At 38.1% G+C, this 13,188-nt stretch overlaps 1 protein-coding gene across 3 annotated transcripts in view; it reads right to left on the reverse strand.

Moving 5' to 3' along the window:
* LOC132776438 (potassium voltage-gated channel subfamily KQT member 1-like) overlaps nt 1-13,188 on the reverse strand; it is a 277,235-nt gene that overhangs the window by 226,451 nt on the left and 37,596 nt on the right. For all 3 annotated transcript variants that reach the window (XR_009631613.2, XM_060778096.2, XM_060778095.2), the window contains exons 5-11: nt 10,542-10,620; nt 9,369-9,465; nt 8,802-8,942; nt 8,314-8,424; nt 7,931-8,026; nt 5,737-5,859; nt 4,332-4,497 (exon numbers count right to left, since the gene is read on the reverse strand). Coding sequence is in view for 2 of the 3 variants with exons in the window: in XM_060778096.2 (XP_060634079.2) it covers nt 4,332-4,497; nt 5,737-5,859; nt 7,931-8,026; nt 8,314-8,424; nt 8,802-8,942; nt 9,369-9,465; nt 10,542-10,620 (813 nt within the window). In the remaining variant the exon portion in view is untranslated. The remainder of the gene's footprint in view (nt 1-4,331; nt 4,498-5,736; nt 5,860-7,930; nt 8,027-8,313; nt 8,425-8,801; nt 8,943-9,368; nt 9,466-10,541; nt 10,621-13,188) is intronic.

Consider the following 13,188-nt stretch of genomic DNA (forward strand, 5'->3'; position numbering starts at 1 on the left):
TTTTTCTGTTCCTTTTTCCTCTTGTCTGTGTGTCTTTTGCATGAGACTTGGCTAAAACACGCTCTGCACAACATATCTAACAGTCTGATCCCAGATTATCTGGCAGTGTAGGCTCATATAATCCAGTTCAAAGCAGATAATCGTTGGTCAAATCCTGAGACATAGGCAGGGGCGGCTCAACCCATTATGCAAAGTAAGCATTTGCAGTATAGTTGATTTTGCCCAGGGCGCTCTTGAGGCGCTCTTGGGGGGAAACAGACCTTGACATATGCGAGTTGTAGTTACTGGGATGTATAGTTCACCTACAATCAAAGAGCATTCTGAACTCCACCAATGATGGAATTGAACCAAATATGGCACACAGAACTCCCACGACAAACAGAAAATATATATCAGTGATTGGTTTGAAGGGGTGGGGGGCGACCAAAATACTGTTTGCTTACCGTTGAAAATTACCTAGGGCTGCCTCTGGACATAGGAATTGTAGATCCAGATTATCAAAGCAGATAATACACCTTATATGCTTTGAACTTGATTATATGAGTCCATACTGCCATATAATCCAATTCAAAGGAAATTATCTGGATTTTATATGGCAGTGTAGATGGAGTCTGAGAGTTCCTCTATGCCTTGAAGCTCCAGTTCCTGTGCTTGCTCTTCCAGCAGGCCAAGACGGGATTGTTTGCTAATGTCTAACAAAAAGCATGGCTAATGTCACTTCCATTTGGCACCTTGGAAAGACTGTGAATCTTTCTAGCTCAAATTTGCCGTCACTACCTTATTTGGCTACATATCTTCTGGAAATGTACTCTGCTTCACCCACACCTTTGACAGGTAAGTCATGAATCTTATTATCAACTGTCCCTTTGACTTTAATGTAATTGTCTAGCTCTCACAAACTTTTCTGCATCACTCTTTTTATCTTTACAAGCATTCTTCCTTGGCTGCTTTTGTTAGACATTAGCAAACAATCCCTTCTTGTGCAGGCTTAGTATCACTATATCTGGTTTACAAAGCACTGAAAGAGGTCCAGTCTACACTGTTTTATAAAATCTAGATAATCTGCTTTGGACTGGATTATAAAGCAGTGTAGACTCATATAAACCAAAGCAGATTATCTGGATTCTGTATGATAGTGTGGATGGGCTAAAGCCATACTTGAGGTGAAATTGCTTCCCAAATCATCTTTGTCAAGTGTCAGAAACTAACCATTAAAACTAGTGGGGTGAACATCTAGCTTATATAGCCCACGTGTCTACATCAGGGGTCCTCAAACTAAGGCCGGGGGCCAGATGCGGCCTTCCAAGGTCATTTACCCAGCCCTTGCTCAGGGTCAACTTTAGTCTGAAACGACTTGAAAGTACACAACAACAACCCTATTTCATCAGCCAAAAGCAGGCCCACACTTCCCATTGAAATACTAATAAATTTATATTTGTTTAAATTGTTCTTCATTTTAATTATTGTATTGTTTTTAAGTGTTTTTGCACTACAAATACGATATGTGCAGTGTGCATAGGAATTAATTCATGTTTTTTTTTTCAAATTATAATCTGGCCCTCCAACAGTTTGAGGAATTGTGACCTGGCCCTCTGTTTATAAAGTTTGAGGACCCCTGGATTGGACTGTAACTGTAGATGTCAAACTATAACTGCAGTCATTCTCAATTAGTCTGTTTTGCTAGACCAGGGGTCCTCAAACTAAGGCCTGGGGGTCAGATACGGCCCTTCAAGGTCATTTCCCCAGTCCTCGCTCAGGTCAACATAAGCCTGAAATTACTTGAAAGCACACAACAACAACAACAACAACCCTATCTCATCAGTCAAAATAATAATAATAATAATAATAATAATAATAATAATAAAACTTTATTTGTACCCCACTACCATCTCCCGAGGGACTTGGTGTGGCTTACATGAGGCCGAGCCCACAACACAACAATAAACAATAACAGCAATAATACAAAAAACAACACATAAACTCATAAGCAAAATAAGCAAAAAAACCGATAACAATAACACGATGCATTTAAAAACCTATGGCTGGGCCAAGATTTTAATTCAGTTTTCTCCTTTACACATAGTGTTTATATTGGTGGAAAGGGGTTTTTTTTCTGTTGAGGAACTTTCACTATGTGTTTTTCAATCTACAGAGACATGCTTTAGGTTTATGACCTCAGTGACAAATGTAATAATTAAAAATTTAAAAATAATGCTGGACATAAACAGGTAACATGTAATTGCGATAGAGGTTTTGGAGAGGGAAGAAATGTGCAGACAATCTAAAGCAGTGTTTCTCAACCTGGGGGTCGGGACCCCTGTGGGGGTCGTGAGGGGGTGTCAGAGGGGTCACCAAAGACCATCAGAAAACATAGTATTTTCTGTTGGACATGGGGGTTCTATGTGGAAAGTTTGGTCCAATTCTATTGGTGGGGTTCAGAATGCTATTTCATTGTGGGTGAACTATAAATCCCAACAACTACAACTCCCAAATGGCAAGTTCTATTTTCTCCAAACTCTCCCAGTGTTCACATTTGGGCATATTGAGTATTTGTGCCAAGTTTGATCCAGTTCCATCACTTCTTGTGCGCACAGTGTTCTCTGGATGTAGGTGAACCACATCTCCAAAAACTCAAGGTCAATGTCAACCAGACCTTCCCAGCATTTTCTCTTCGTCATGGGAGTTCTGTGTGTCAAGTTTGATTCAGTTTCATCATTGGTGGAATTCAGAATACTCTTTGATTGTAGGTGAACTATAAATCCCAGCACCTACAACCCCCAAATGACAAAATCAATCCCTGTCCAACCCCACCAGTATTCAAATTTGGGTGTACTGGGTATTGGTGCCAAATTTGGTCCAGTGAATGAAAATACATCTTGCATATCAGATATTTACATTACGATTCATAACAATAGCAAAATTATAGTTGTGAAGTAGCAACAAAAGTAATTTTTTTGGTTGGGGGTCACCACGACACGAGGAACTGTATTAAGGGGTCGCGGCATTAGGAAGGTTGAGGACCACTGATCTAAAGTCATTATTAAAGTGAGTTTAAGGACATCTTGCAGGGAGTTTCCTTATTCTGGGAAGGCCCACACTTCCCATTGAAATACTAATAAGTTTATATTTGTTTAAATTGTTCTTCATTTTAATTATTGTATTGTTTTTAAGTGTTTTTGCACTACAAATACGATATGTGCAGTGTGCATAGGAATTCATTCATTTTTTTTTCAAATTATAATCTGGCCCTCCAACAGTTTGAGAGATTGTGACCTGGCCCTCTGTTTATAAAGTTTGAGGACCCCTGGTCTACATACGCATTCCGTTCTAGTTGTCACCAAGGTCATAAACCTAAAGCATGTCTCTGTAGATCAGTGGTTCTCAACCTTGCTAATGCCGTGACCCCTTAATGCAGTTCCTTATGTTGTGGGGACCCCCAACCATAATATTGCTAGCGTTGCTACTTGATACCTTTCATTTTACTACTTTATAAATCGTAATGTAAGTATCAAATATGCAGGATGTATTTTCATTCACTGGACTAAATTGAGCACAGATACCAAATATGCCCAAATGTGAATGCTAGTGGGGTCGCGGGAGGATTGATTTTGTAATTTGGGAGTTGTAGTTGCTGGGATTTATAGTTCACCTATAATCAAAGAGCATTCTGAACTCCACCAGCGATGGATTTAAACCAAACTTGGCACACAGAACTCCCATGATGATTAGAAAACACTGGAAGGGTTTTGTGGGCGTTGACCTTGAGATTGGGAGTTGTAGTTCACCTATATCCAGAGGAGTGCTGTGGATTCATGCAATGATGGATCTGGACCAAACTTGGCATGAATACTCAATATGCCCAAATGTGAACACTGGTGGAGTCTGGGGAAATAGACCTTGACATTTGGGAGTTGCAGTTATTGGGATTTATAGTTCACCTACAATCAAAGCTCATTCTATTCGACCAACAATAGAATTGGGTCAAACTTCCCACACAGAATCCCAATGGCCAACAGAAAATACTATGTTTTCTGATGGTCTTTGGCGACCCCTTTGACACCCCGTCATGACCTCCTCAGGAGTCCCGACCCCCAGGTTGAGAAACACTGCTGTAGATTGAAAAACACATAGTGAAAGTTCCTTAACAGGAAAAAAAAACCTTTCCACCAATATAAACACTATGTGTAAAGGAGAAAACTGAACTAAAAATTTTTTTTTTCTGGCAATCAGATTTATATGATGTCAGCTCTCAACTGACTTCTTACTGGCAAAACCTCAATAAGAATAAAGCTAATGACTGTAAAAGGAATACGTGACTGAGAAACAGTTACCTCCAGGTTCATCAAGATAAAAGCTCAGCTCTTTCTTGTCTTCTCGATCATCAATGTGTTCATAAGTAATTTGTGGGATGGACAAAGCTGTCTCTCCGGTATTCATTATAGGTGTAGAACCATTATCACGCCCTGGCTTTCCCTTTCTCTTGTATCTTCTGCTGCTCTGTAATAAAGAGTAAGGACCACTTTTCCATATAAAAAAAATCATAAGATGTTACACTGAATGCTTAAAATAAGAATTTTGCAAATGGTATTAAAGGCAACATGTACAGTACTTATTTCTTCCCTGGAAACTCATTACAGACTGGCCTATGCGCTGGCACTTCTCTATGGACCACATTTTTGAGTAGCAATCCTATAGAAGTTACTTGCTACACAATTTTAGAAATAATGGAGGGAGGAATAATATATTAAACCCCACTCTTGAATAGTTTATCGCTGTTCTAAAAGAAACCATTTCATAACCCAATTTTTCCAGAAAAACAAGGCTTTGGAAAGACACTGGGAAAAAAGTAAATTATTATTTACTAGCTACCCCCTGCCACATGTTGCTGTGGCCTAATCTGTATGTATGTGCTTTGTCTGTATATGTGTGGTTTTGCACATGTGTTGTAATGTATTTATTATTATTATTGGCTTAAGTCTCTTCTGCTGTGTTTTTCAGTGTTTTTATGAATGATGGTCACTCGTTGGCCTGATAGGTGTCTTGTGTCCAAATTTGGTGTCAATTCGTCCAGTGGTTTTTGAGTTATGTTAATCCCACAAATGAACATTACATTTTTATTTATATAGATTTTCCCCCAAGGTTTTATATCTTTCATTTCATTTAATGTAAAAAGTCTCAGGATGGCTCTACACTGCCCTATATCCCAGGATCTGATTCCAGACTATCTGCTTTAAACTGGATTATATGAGTCTACACTGCCAGATAATCTGGAATAAACAAATGATCTGGGATCAGATCCTGGGATACAGGGCAGTGTAGATCCAGCCACATATTTAGGTGGGATATTTCTTTCTAAATTTCTACTCTTGTCTCTCTTTTCTATGGAATTATTTCTTTAAACCAAGAGCAGGAAACCTTCCAAAGTTTACGACACTGAAAATTTCAGAAGTCCTATCAATCACAGCCAATGCTGAGGTATCATGCAAATTGGAAAACAGACTTCTATATCTTTCTTGATACAATACAATTTATTTCCCCAGTCTAATTATTCTGCTTTCACTCTTTCTGGCCCCTTCTACACTGCCATATAATCCAGTTCAAGGCAGTTCAAGGATTTTATATGGCAGTGTAGAAGTGGCCTGTGGCTGGATCTACACTGCCCTATAGGCAGAAACCATGCTACCTTGACATCCCCGATGGAAAGGTGGGATATAAATGTAAGAAAAGAATATGCACCGCTTTTCGAAGAAGTGGGCTAGATGATGATGCTGTTTTCTTTGTGTTTTGAGCTGTGATATAGATTTTCCATGTAGCTGTGGAACTGTATGATTTCTCTGCAGCATAACATCTCCACAAAGTCTGTAAAAGATTAAAAAAAAGATTTTTGTTAATATTATAAAAGGTGAAATAAAATTCCAAACTTCTTCAACCTAAGCATCTAATATTGTTTCACCCCTGTAATTCTAAAGGGAAGGTAAAGGAAAAGCTCCTCTGAATAAATTTTGTAACATGATAGGTTAGCTTTGAGATCACCATAACAAAGAAATTATTCAGAAGCACATGTGATGAGTGGATTGAATGAAATTGTATGATTGGGACCTAGCTAGGCCTACTATTAGGCCTAGCAAGACTGAAGACACCATCCTATAATTATAACCTGGGAAAATTGCATTATGAGGGAGGCAAAGACCCGATTAACTTTAGTATGAGCAGTGTTGAAGAAAAGTTGATGAACTGCTGAACGGACATAACTGACCTGACTATGTAAACAACAGGTTTACATAGTCAGACACAATGACTCTTTAAGGAAGTCAGAATCAATGACCTCTTATATCAAGGAAGAAAAACACATCAATTCCAGAATTGATGGAGCTTCAGCAAGTCTTGGCTAAATGACAAGTTGTCAAAATAATCCAGAAAGATAACAGCAAAAAGTTCTACATAAGAAGACCCTTTTCTCTTTGAAAGGTGTGTCAGATCTGCAAGGAATGCAGAGCCTGAACACCCACCTCCTTCCAAGATAGACTGAATGAGGAAGGATGGTGAGTACTGATGGAGAGTTATGTATGTGGAGTGAATGTTAAAGTATATGTTACGTTCCCCTTTGTCTGTGTAACAAATTTAGCTATTATAAAACTAAGTACTGGAGTCTCTGTGTGTACTTGTGTACTTTTTTCACTGAAAGTGCCCAATATCTTGTCCCACTGAAAACAGATTAAAGAAAAAAAAAAGGTTCAAAAAGTATTCATGATACACACAACATATTGTCATTTTAGTAAATTCAAAGAATATCTACCATAAACCTTGAGGCAGGGGCAAAAAGATCCCCTGCAAATATTATGCTTCTTTTAATTTCTACATATTGAATAAACACAACGAAATTAATTGTGCCTGTGCTGGTACAGCTGTACCAGGAGCTCCAACTTTATTTTCTTTCTGTTATCTGTTTTGCAGTCATAGGGCAGGGCTCCTGTCCATCATAATTAAGCTTTGGTTCCGCCCCCTGTTCTGGGCTCTGGGAGGAAAAGGAGCCATTTTTGGTCAGTCTCACACAAGGTAGCTAAGCTATAGGACGTAGACCAGCTCGTCCCGTAGAAAAGCTTCCTTTCTTAAGAGCATCCAGGGGAAAAGGAATTTCCAGGGAAAAAGGATCGTTGGAGGAGGCCCTGCTCTCAATCCTGCCTGCTTCACAAGCACATCTGGCAGGGACGAGAGACAGGGCTTTCTCTGTGGTGGCCCCTCGGCTGTGGAACTCCCTGCCTAGGGATATTAGATCAGCCCCCTCTCTCCTGACCTTTTAAAAAAAACCCTGAAAATTTGGCTCTTCAAGCAAGCTTTTGGAGCCTCAGCATAATCAGACAAACTTGAATCAGAAAATGACCTAGGAATGGCTAAGACAACAGAACGGACGAGAACTGAACATGACAACATAGTTTAAATTTTTTTATTGTTCACTGTTTTTATGCTTTTAGATACATTGTGATGTTATGTTTTTTTCTATTTTTATTGATGTATGTATTTTATATATAGCATTGAATTGTGCCAACTGTTCGCTGCGCAGAGTCGCCTTTGGAATAATAATAATAATAATACCTTACCTGGTAAGTGAGGTGCTAAACACCTATTTGTGGCATCTAGAGGCTTGGCCTATTTAATTTCGACCCGTTATTACTCCCAAGTTGTGCAGGCCTGCCATAGAACAATATTTTGAGAGAGATCTAGCCACCAGGAGGCATAATACTGCTGCGAGTTGACGAAAGCTCTGCTGCTTCCTCAAATTCACTGGGATGGTTTCCTACGCATGTGATGAGATTTGAGCTCAATCCTACTAAATCCCTAGTTAACACCATCACAGCTGGAGCAGCTTATTGCTCTGTGTAATTTCCTTTCCCCTCCTGGAATTGTGAAATATTAACAAACACCCTTTTACCTGAATTAGAGATGCTGCTGCAGGTATTTGCCTGTTGAAATGTTTTTGACGTTGTTTCTGCTGTACTTTAAGTGCAAAGCCAGAACCCAGGATCCCCTAAAAGGCAGCAAGAAGTCATTTGCAAAAACAAAATAAAACCCACTTCATTGTTCATTTGCGAAAAGACAAAGTCTGAGGAATTGAATTTTCAATTAACCATCTCTCATTCTCAATTTCTCTCTTTCTCATCCCTCCCTCCTTCCCTCCCTCTCTCCCAATATACAGACTATGTCATATAAACTGTAAACACCACAGTTTCCTTCCAATTAGGCATATACATCATCCAGATTTTTCAAGAAATAAGTAATGTTAAAAAATACACTGAAAAAATATATTTCACTTACTGCTGGAAGAGCAAAGAAAGATATTGCAAACACAGAAAAACAGGATGCTATCGTTTTGCCAATCCACGTCTGTGGCACCTTGTCACCATACCCAATAGTTGTGACGGTCACCTATGCAATACATAAGAAAGAATTCACAAAAAAGCCTTCTGAAGGCTGCTTCACATTTTAGGATAGATTTAAAATTCAGTTGTTACACATTTCAATCATTTCAGGCTCCATGCTCAAGATAAATAATAATAATAATAATAATAATAATAATAATAATATTTATTTATACCCCTCTCCATCTCCCCCAGGGGGACTCGGTGCGGCTTACATGAGGCCACGCCCATCAATATAATACATATATTATAAAACAAAAGACTAAGAATCTTTAAGCTATTTCTCATTAAACATTTTCAAACTATCAAATAACTGCTTCCAAATATTTCACTAATAGAAAGCGAAACTTGTAGGACTGGATACAAAGCGAGAAAAGCACTTACCACACCCCACCAAAGGGCATCAGCATAGCTGGAGAACCCTGTTTGTCCATCCTCGTCTACTGCATCCTTCTCCGCGAGGTATACAAAATACGATGAGAAGATCAGTCCCAAAAATCCAATATACAATGTAGTTATTAGTTCCTAACAGAAAAAAATGAATTGTTTATTGGAAGTTTGCATTCCTTGCAAATATTTCAAAAACTTAAATGAAGATCGAAATGCTTGTTTTCTAAAACTAAGCATATATGTCTAATATTTTTAATGAACAGAGATTGATCAGGTCATTATGCTGATCTGCTTCATTGTCATTCGTAATGAAACATATTTTAACCTTAATAACAATAGCATATTAACACACTGATTGGCAATGGAAACATTAAGAAATGGGTAGACTGGATGTAGAACTCATGGAGTGCATCAAGCCTGAAAATAGGGCACTCCCTATTCCTGCTTAATCCAAATTCAGAGTCATCCTATCCGATCGCCAAACTTGATATCATAATAAGAATTCTACAACTTTAAAAACAGCTTTTGACACATATTCCGTTCCTTTTTTATATACAATACCTGACGATGTATGAATACAACAGATCCTAAGAGTCTCCAGGTCCCACCTTGTCGGTCTACATGAAGCATGCGAAGTATCTGGAGAAACCGGATTCCCCTTCAAAAAGGAATGTTGAAAACGTTATAGCTTTAAGTGAGCCCATTCAGTGCAGAAGACCCATATTTATATAATAATAATGATCAACATCATCATCATCACCATCATCTTTATTTAGACCCCGCCACCATCTCCCCAACGGGGACTTGGAGTGGCTTACATGAGGCCAAGCTCGAACAACAAATTACAATACAATAAGATACAAATTGCAATAAAATAAACAACATAACATTAAAGTATAAAACATAGAAGCAATAAACACAAAACATAAAAAACACAGTAAACCAAACATGATATTTGACATTTTTGTGTCCTTATTCTGGTTACTTCACTGGAACTGGAGACCACTGTTGTGTCTGTTGGCTAAATACAGTAATTAGCACATAGGTCAGAGACTGATAAAAGGAAACTTGCTCCGCATATTAATGTTCTCTGGTTCCTGAAAATACTACAGTATTGTAATAAACAAGATATGGCATTTTGGCCAGAGTTCATTTATTTACTCTATTTGTATCCTGCCTTTCTCTACTCCAAAGGGGATGCAAGGTGGCTTTATATATGGCAGCGCTTTTGGACAACAAACGGATAGAATACACTTAAGTTAAAAATTAAAATTAAAATTAAATCATATTAAAATATGCAAAACATTGCATTTAAAATCACACAATCCTCAATCATAATCCAGGGCCGTCCCACATATCAATTGCACATATTCTACTTCTAAAAATAATAAATATGTTTCCTTTTGACTTAAATGTTTCATACCTCTTTTGTATTAACAACGTATTTTCTTCCTCTGCTTTTTCTTCATTTCATTTTCCTTCCTCTGGTGATTCTTTGTCTTTATTTTTAGATTGTGAAATTAACTAAGGTAGGGAATTATCAATCTTACCCTTTCTAGAATGCGATGTATATACATAATGTTGCAGAATTAATTATATATTATTGCTACAACTAATAAACACTTTATGCAAATATAAATATGGTTGTGCATAATTTAAATTAGCTCATAAGTTCCACTACTAGCAGATTCCGAGATTTTGAAATTTAGAGCAAGAATAAACTGTATGACATACCTTATTGCAGATGTAGCAAACACTTGTCCATTTGATCCTACACTTAGAACAATAACTGAAGCTATGACAACAATGAGATCTGTTGGCAGATATTGGAGAGTATTAATATGGTTGTATATCATCCAAAGGAAAAAGCAAATATTTCTAAAAAGTGCAGGTTTTGATGCTTCAGTCTACTATTGTTAAAAATGCTATAACCAAAAGCTGATTGGCATATATTGTATTATAAGGCAAATGCAGGGTTCTTCCATTAGCATGTCACATAGCACAGTAAAAATCTGTAATGCATCTTTGACCAAAAGCAAGTATAAGATATATTTCTTCACACATCATCAGGAACATGTTATTTATGAGAGTTGAATAAAAAGTAATGCCTCCACCTTCATAACTCCTCAACAGATGGCAGCAGGTACCTGGCTTGCTCAGTAGATTCTCCTTTACAGTTCCATTTTGGCGGGAAGCCTTAGCATTGAATGGTTGTGTTGTTAAAGTGCGAAGTATGAAACCCTGCGCAGATGGTTGGTCAATGCGACTTAAGCAACGTGCAGTCATTGAATTCTTGACAGCAGAAGATGTCACCCCAAAGGAGAATATTTATGGAGATTGTGTTGATGTGAGTACTGTGCATCGTTGGGCGAGTAAGTTTAAAGATGTTGAGGTAACACCTTCTGCTGACAAGAATTCAATGACTGCACGTTGCTTAAATCGCATTGACTGACCATCTGTGCAGGGTTCCATACCTCGCAGGGTTCCACCATTCGATGCTAAGGCTTCCCGCCAAAATGGAACTGTAGAGGAGTGTCTACTGAACAAGTCGCATACCAGTATTGCCATCTCTTGAGGAGTTACGAAGGTGGAGGCATTACTTTTCATCCGACCCTCATATAAAACAATCAAAATTATTTTATGCAGCAAAGAAGTAATCATTATTTGTGCTACATTTTGGCCAAAGATTTTGACACAGTTGCCTTTTCCAATAATTTTCAGTAAGTTATTGTCTCCAAGGAGAGACTACACTGATTATTTGCATGCCTTATTTGGGTAGTTTTGTTTGCTTTTGACCATGTGCTCTCCTTGAACACATATGTCCAGGACAATGAGATTCTGCTAAGTTATTGACTTGGTTGGGTGGAACTAATGGCTACTAGAGCTGTTGGCTCAATCTGTTGAGATCAGCCTCTAAAGAAAGAAGAGATGGTAAGTTTGAGTTTGAGGGATCAGCTCTGATTGCTCGCTTGTCCTTTGGGTTTTCTTTGTTTTGGACTGTGAACTCTTCCTGAGCACATGATCAAAGCTTCTGCTTGGTTGGAGGAAGAACTAGTAGCCATATACAGTTACAGTCTCAGCAAACAGAAAGTGAAAAACAAGCAACTTTGTAAGCACTTTCTGGAAACCTGATCAGCCATGTTGCAACATATATAGCATGATTGACCTGGATGGTGACAGAGTTGTTGCCTCTGTGACATGTTTGCTTCCTTGACAAAAATGCTACAACACCTAGTTGCCCTGATGAAGGAGAAGGTACAGTGACTTGAGAGCCATGTATCTACATGTCATCTTATCAAGCTGGATGAAACTTTTTTGGAAGCCTCTCAATAGTCAATCATTGTGAGGCACAGGGACAAAAGCTTAATACTCCTGAAGTCATTGTGGTGACCTAAGATGATTGTATGGAAGCAATAGGAGGTTATTTCCTATTGAGAAGAACAGAAGCGATATTACAAAATTGTCTCAAGAGATGTGCTGTTTCATGGGGTGAAGAAACCGTGGCATCCTTGGATTGGATGACTAATTTCTCTTGGGATTTGTTATATAGAGGAACGAAGAAGCCAAATATAGACAGATAGAAATGGTGGACTTCAAGGAAGTTGATTTTAGTAAACTTTAAAAAAAATATTAAGTGAGATCTCATGGTTAGAAATGCTCAAGTGAAGGGTGTTTACAGTACATGGAGTTTCTTAAAGGTGAGATGCTGAAGGCACAATTGCAAGCAACTCCAGAGAGAGAGAGAAAAGTGGGAAGTGTCTAAAGAAACCAGGGTGGATATGCAAAAAACTTTCAGATGATTGAGATTTAAAATACACATTTATAAGAAACCTAAGGGGGAAACTATGAAAGGAGACTGTGAGCAAATAGCAAATAATTTAAAGTGGAAAGCTGAAAAAACTAAAGGTCAGAATGCGCTTAGGCTTACAAGAGAGGTTAAAATCACAAAAAGAAGTTCTTTGGCTATGTCGAGAGCAAGAGGAAAACAAGGAATTATACAATCCCTGCACAGATATGGTCTTCTATGTCTCAGGTCAAAGTTTTCTCTCCAAAATTACACACTTCTCTAACTGCTTGAATTAGAATTAATCAGTAAGGAAGCTGCATCCTGAAATAGATGAATGAATGAGTGTTGGATCCAAGAGAACTAAAGTAACTTGTAAATGTAATCTTGAATTCACTGTCAATAATCTTTGAGAATTCTTAGAGGACTGGAGAGGTCCTACCAAACTGAAGATTAGCCACATCTTCAAGAGATAGAGAGAAAAGAGAAGAACCTGCAAATATTGACCAGACAATTTGACACTGATGCCAACAAGGGTTCTAAGATGGATAACCAAACAGTATTGTGAAAATATTTTATGGCTGGAATCACCGAGCT

This window comes from Anolis sagrei, chromosome 5 (genome assembly GCF_037176765.1).
Source record: "Anolis sagrei isolate rAnoSag1 chromosome 5, rAnoSag1.mat, whole genome shotgun sequence".
Lineage (NCBI taxonomy): Eukaryota > Metazoa > Chordata > Lepidosauria > Squamata > Dactyloidae > Anolis > Anolis sagrei.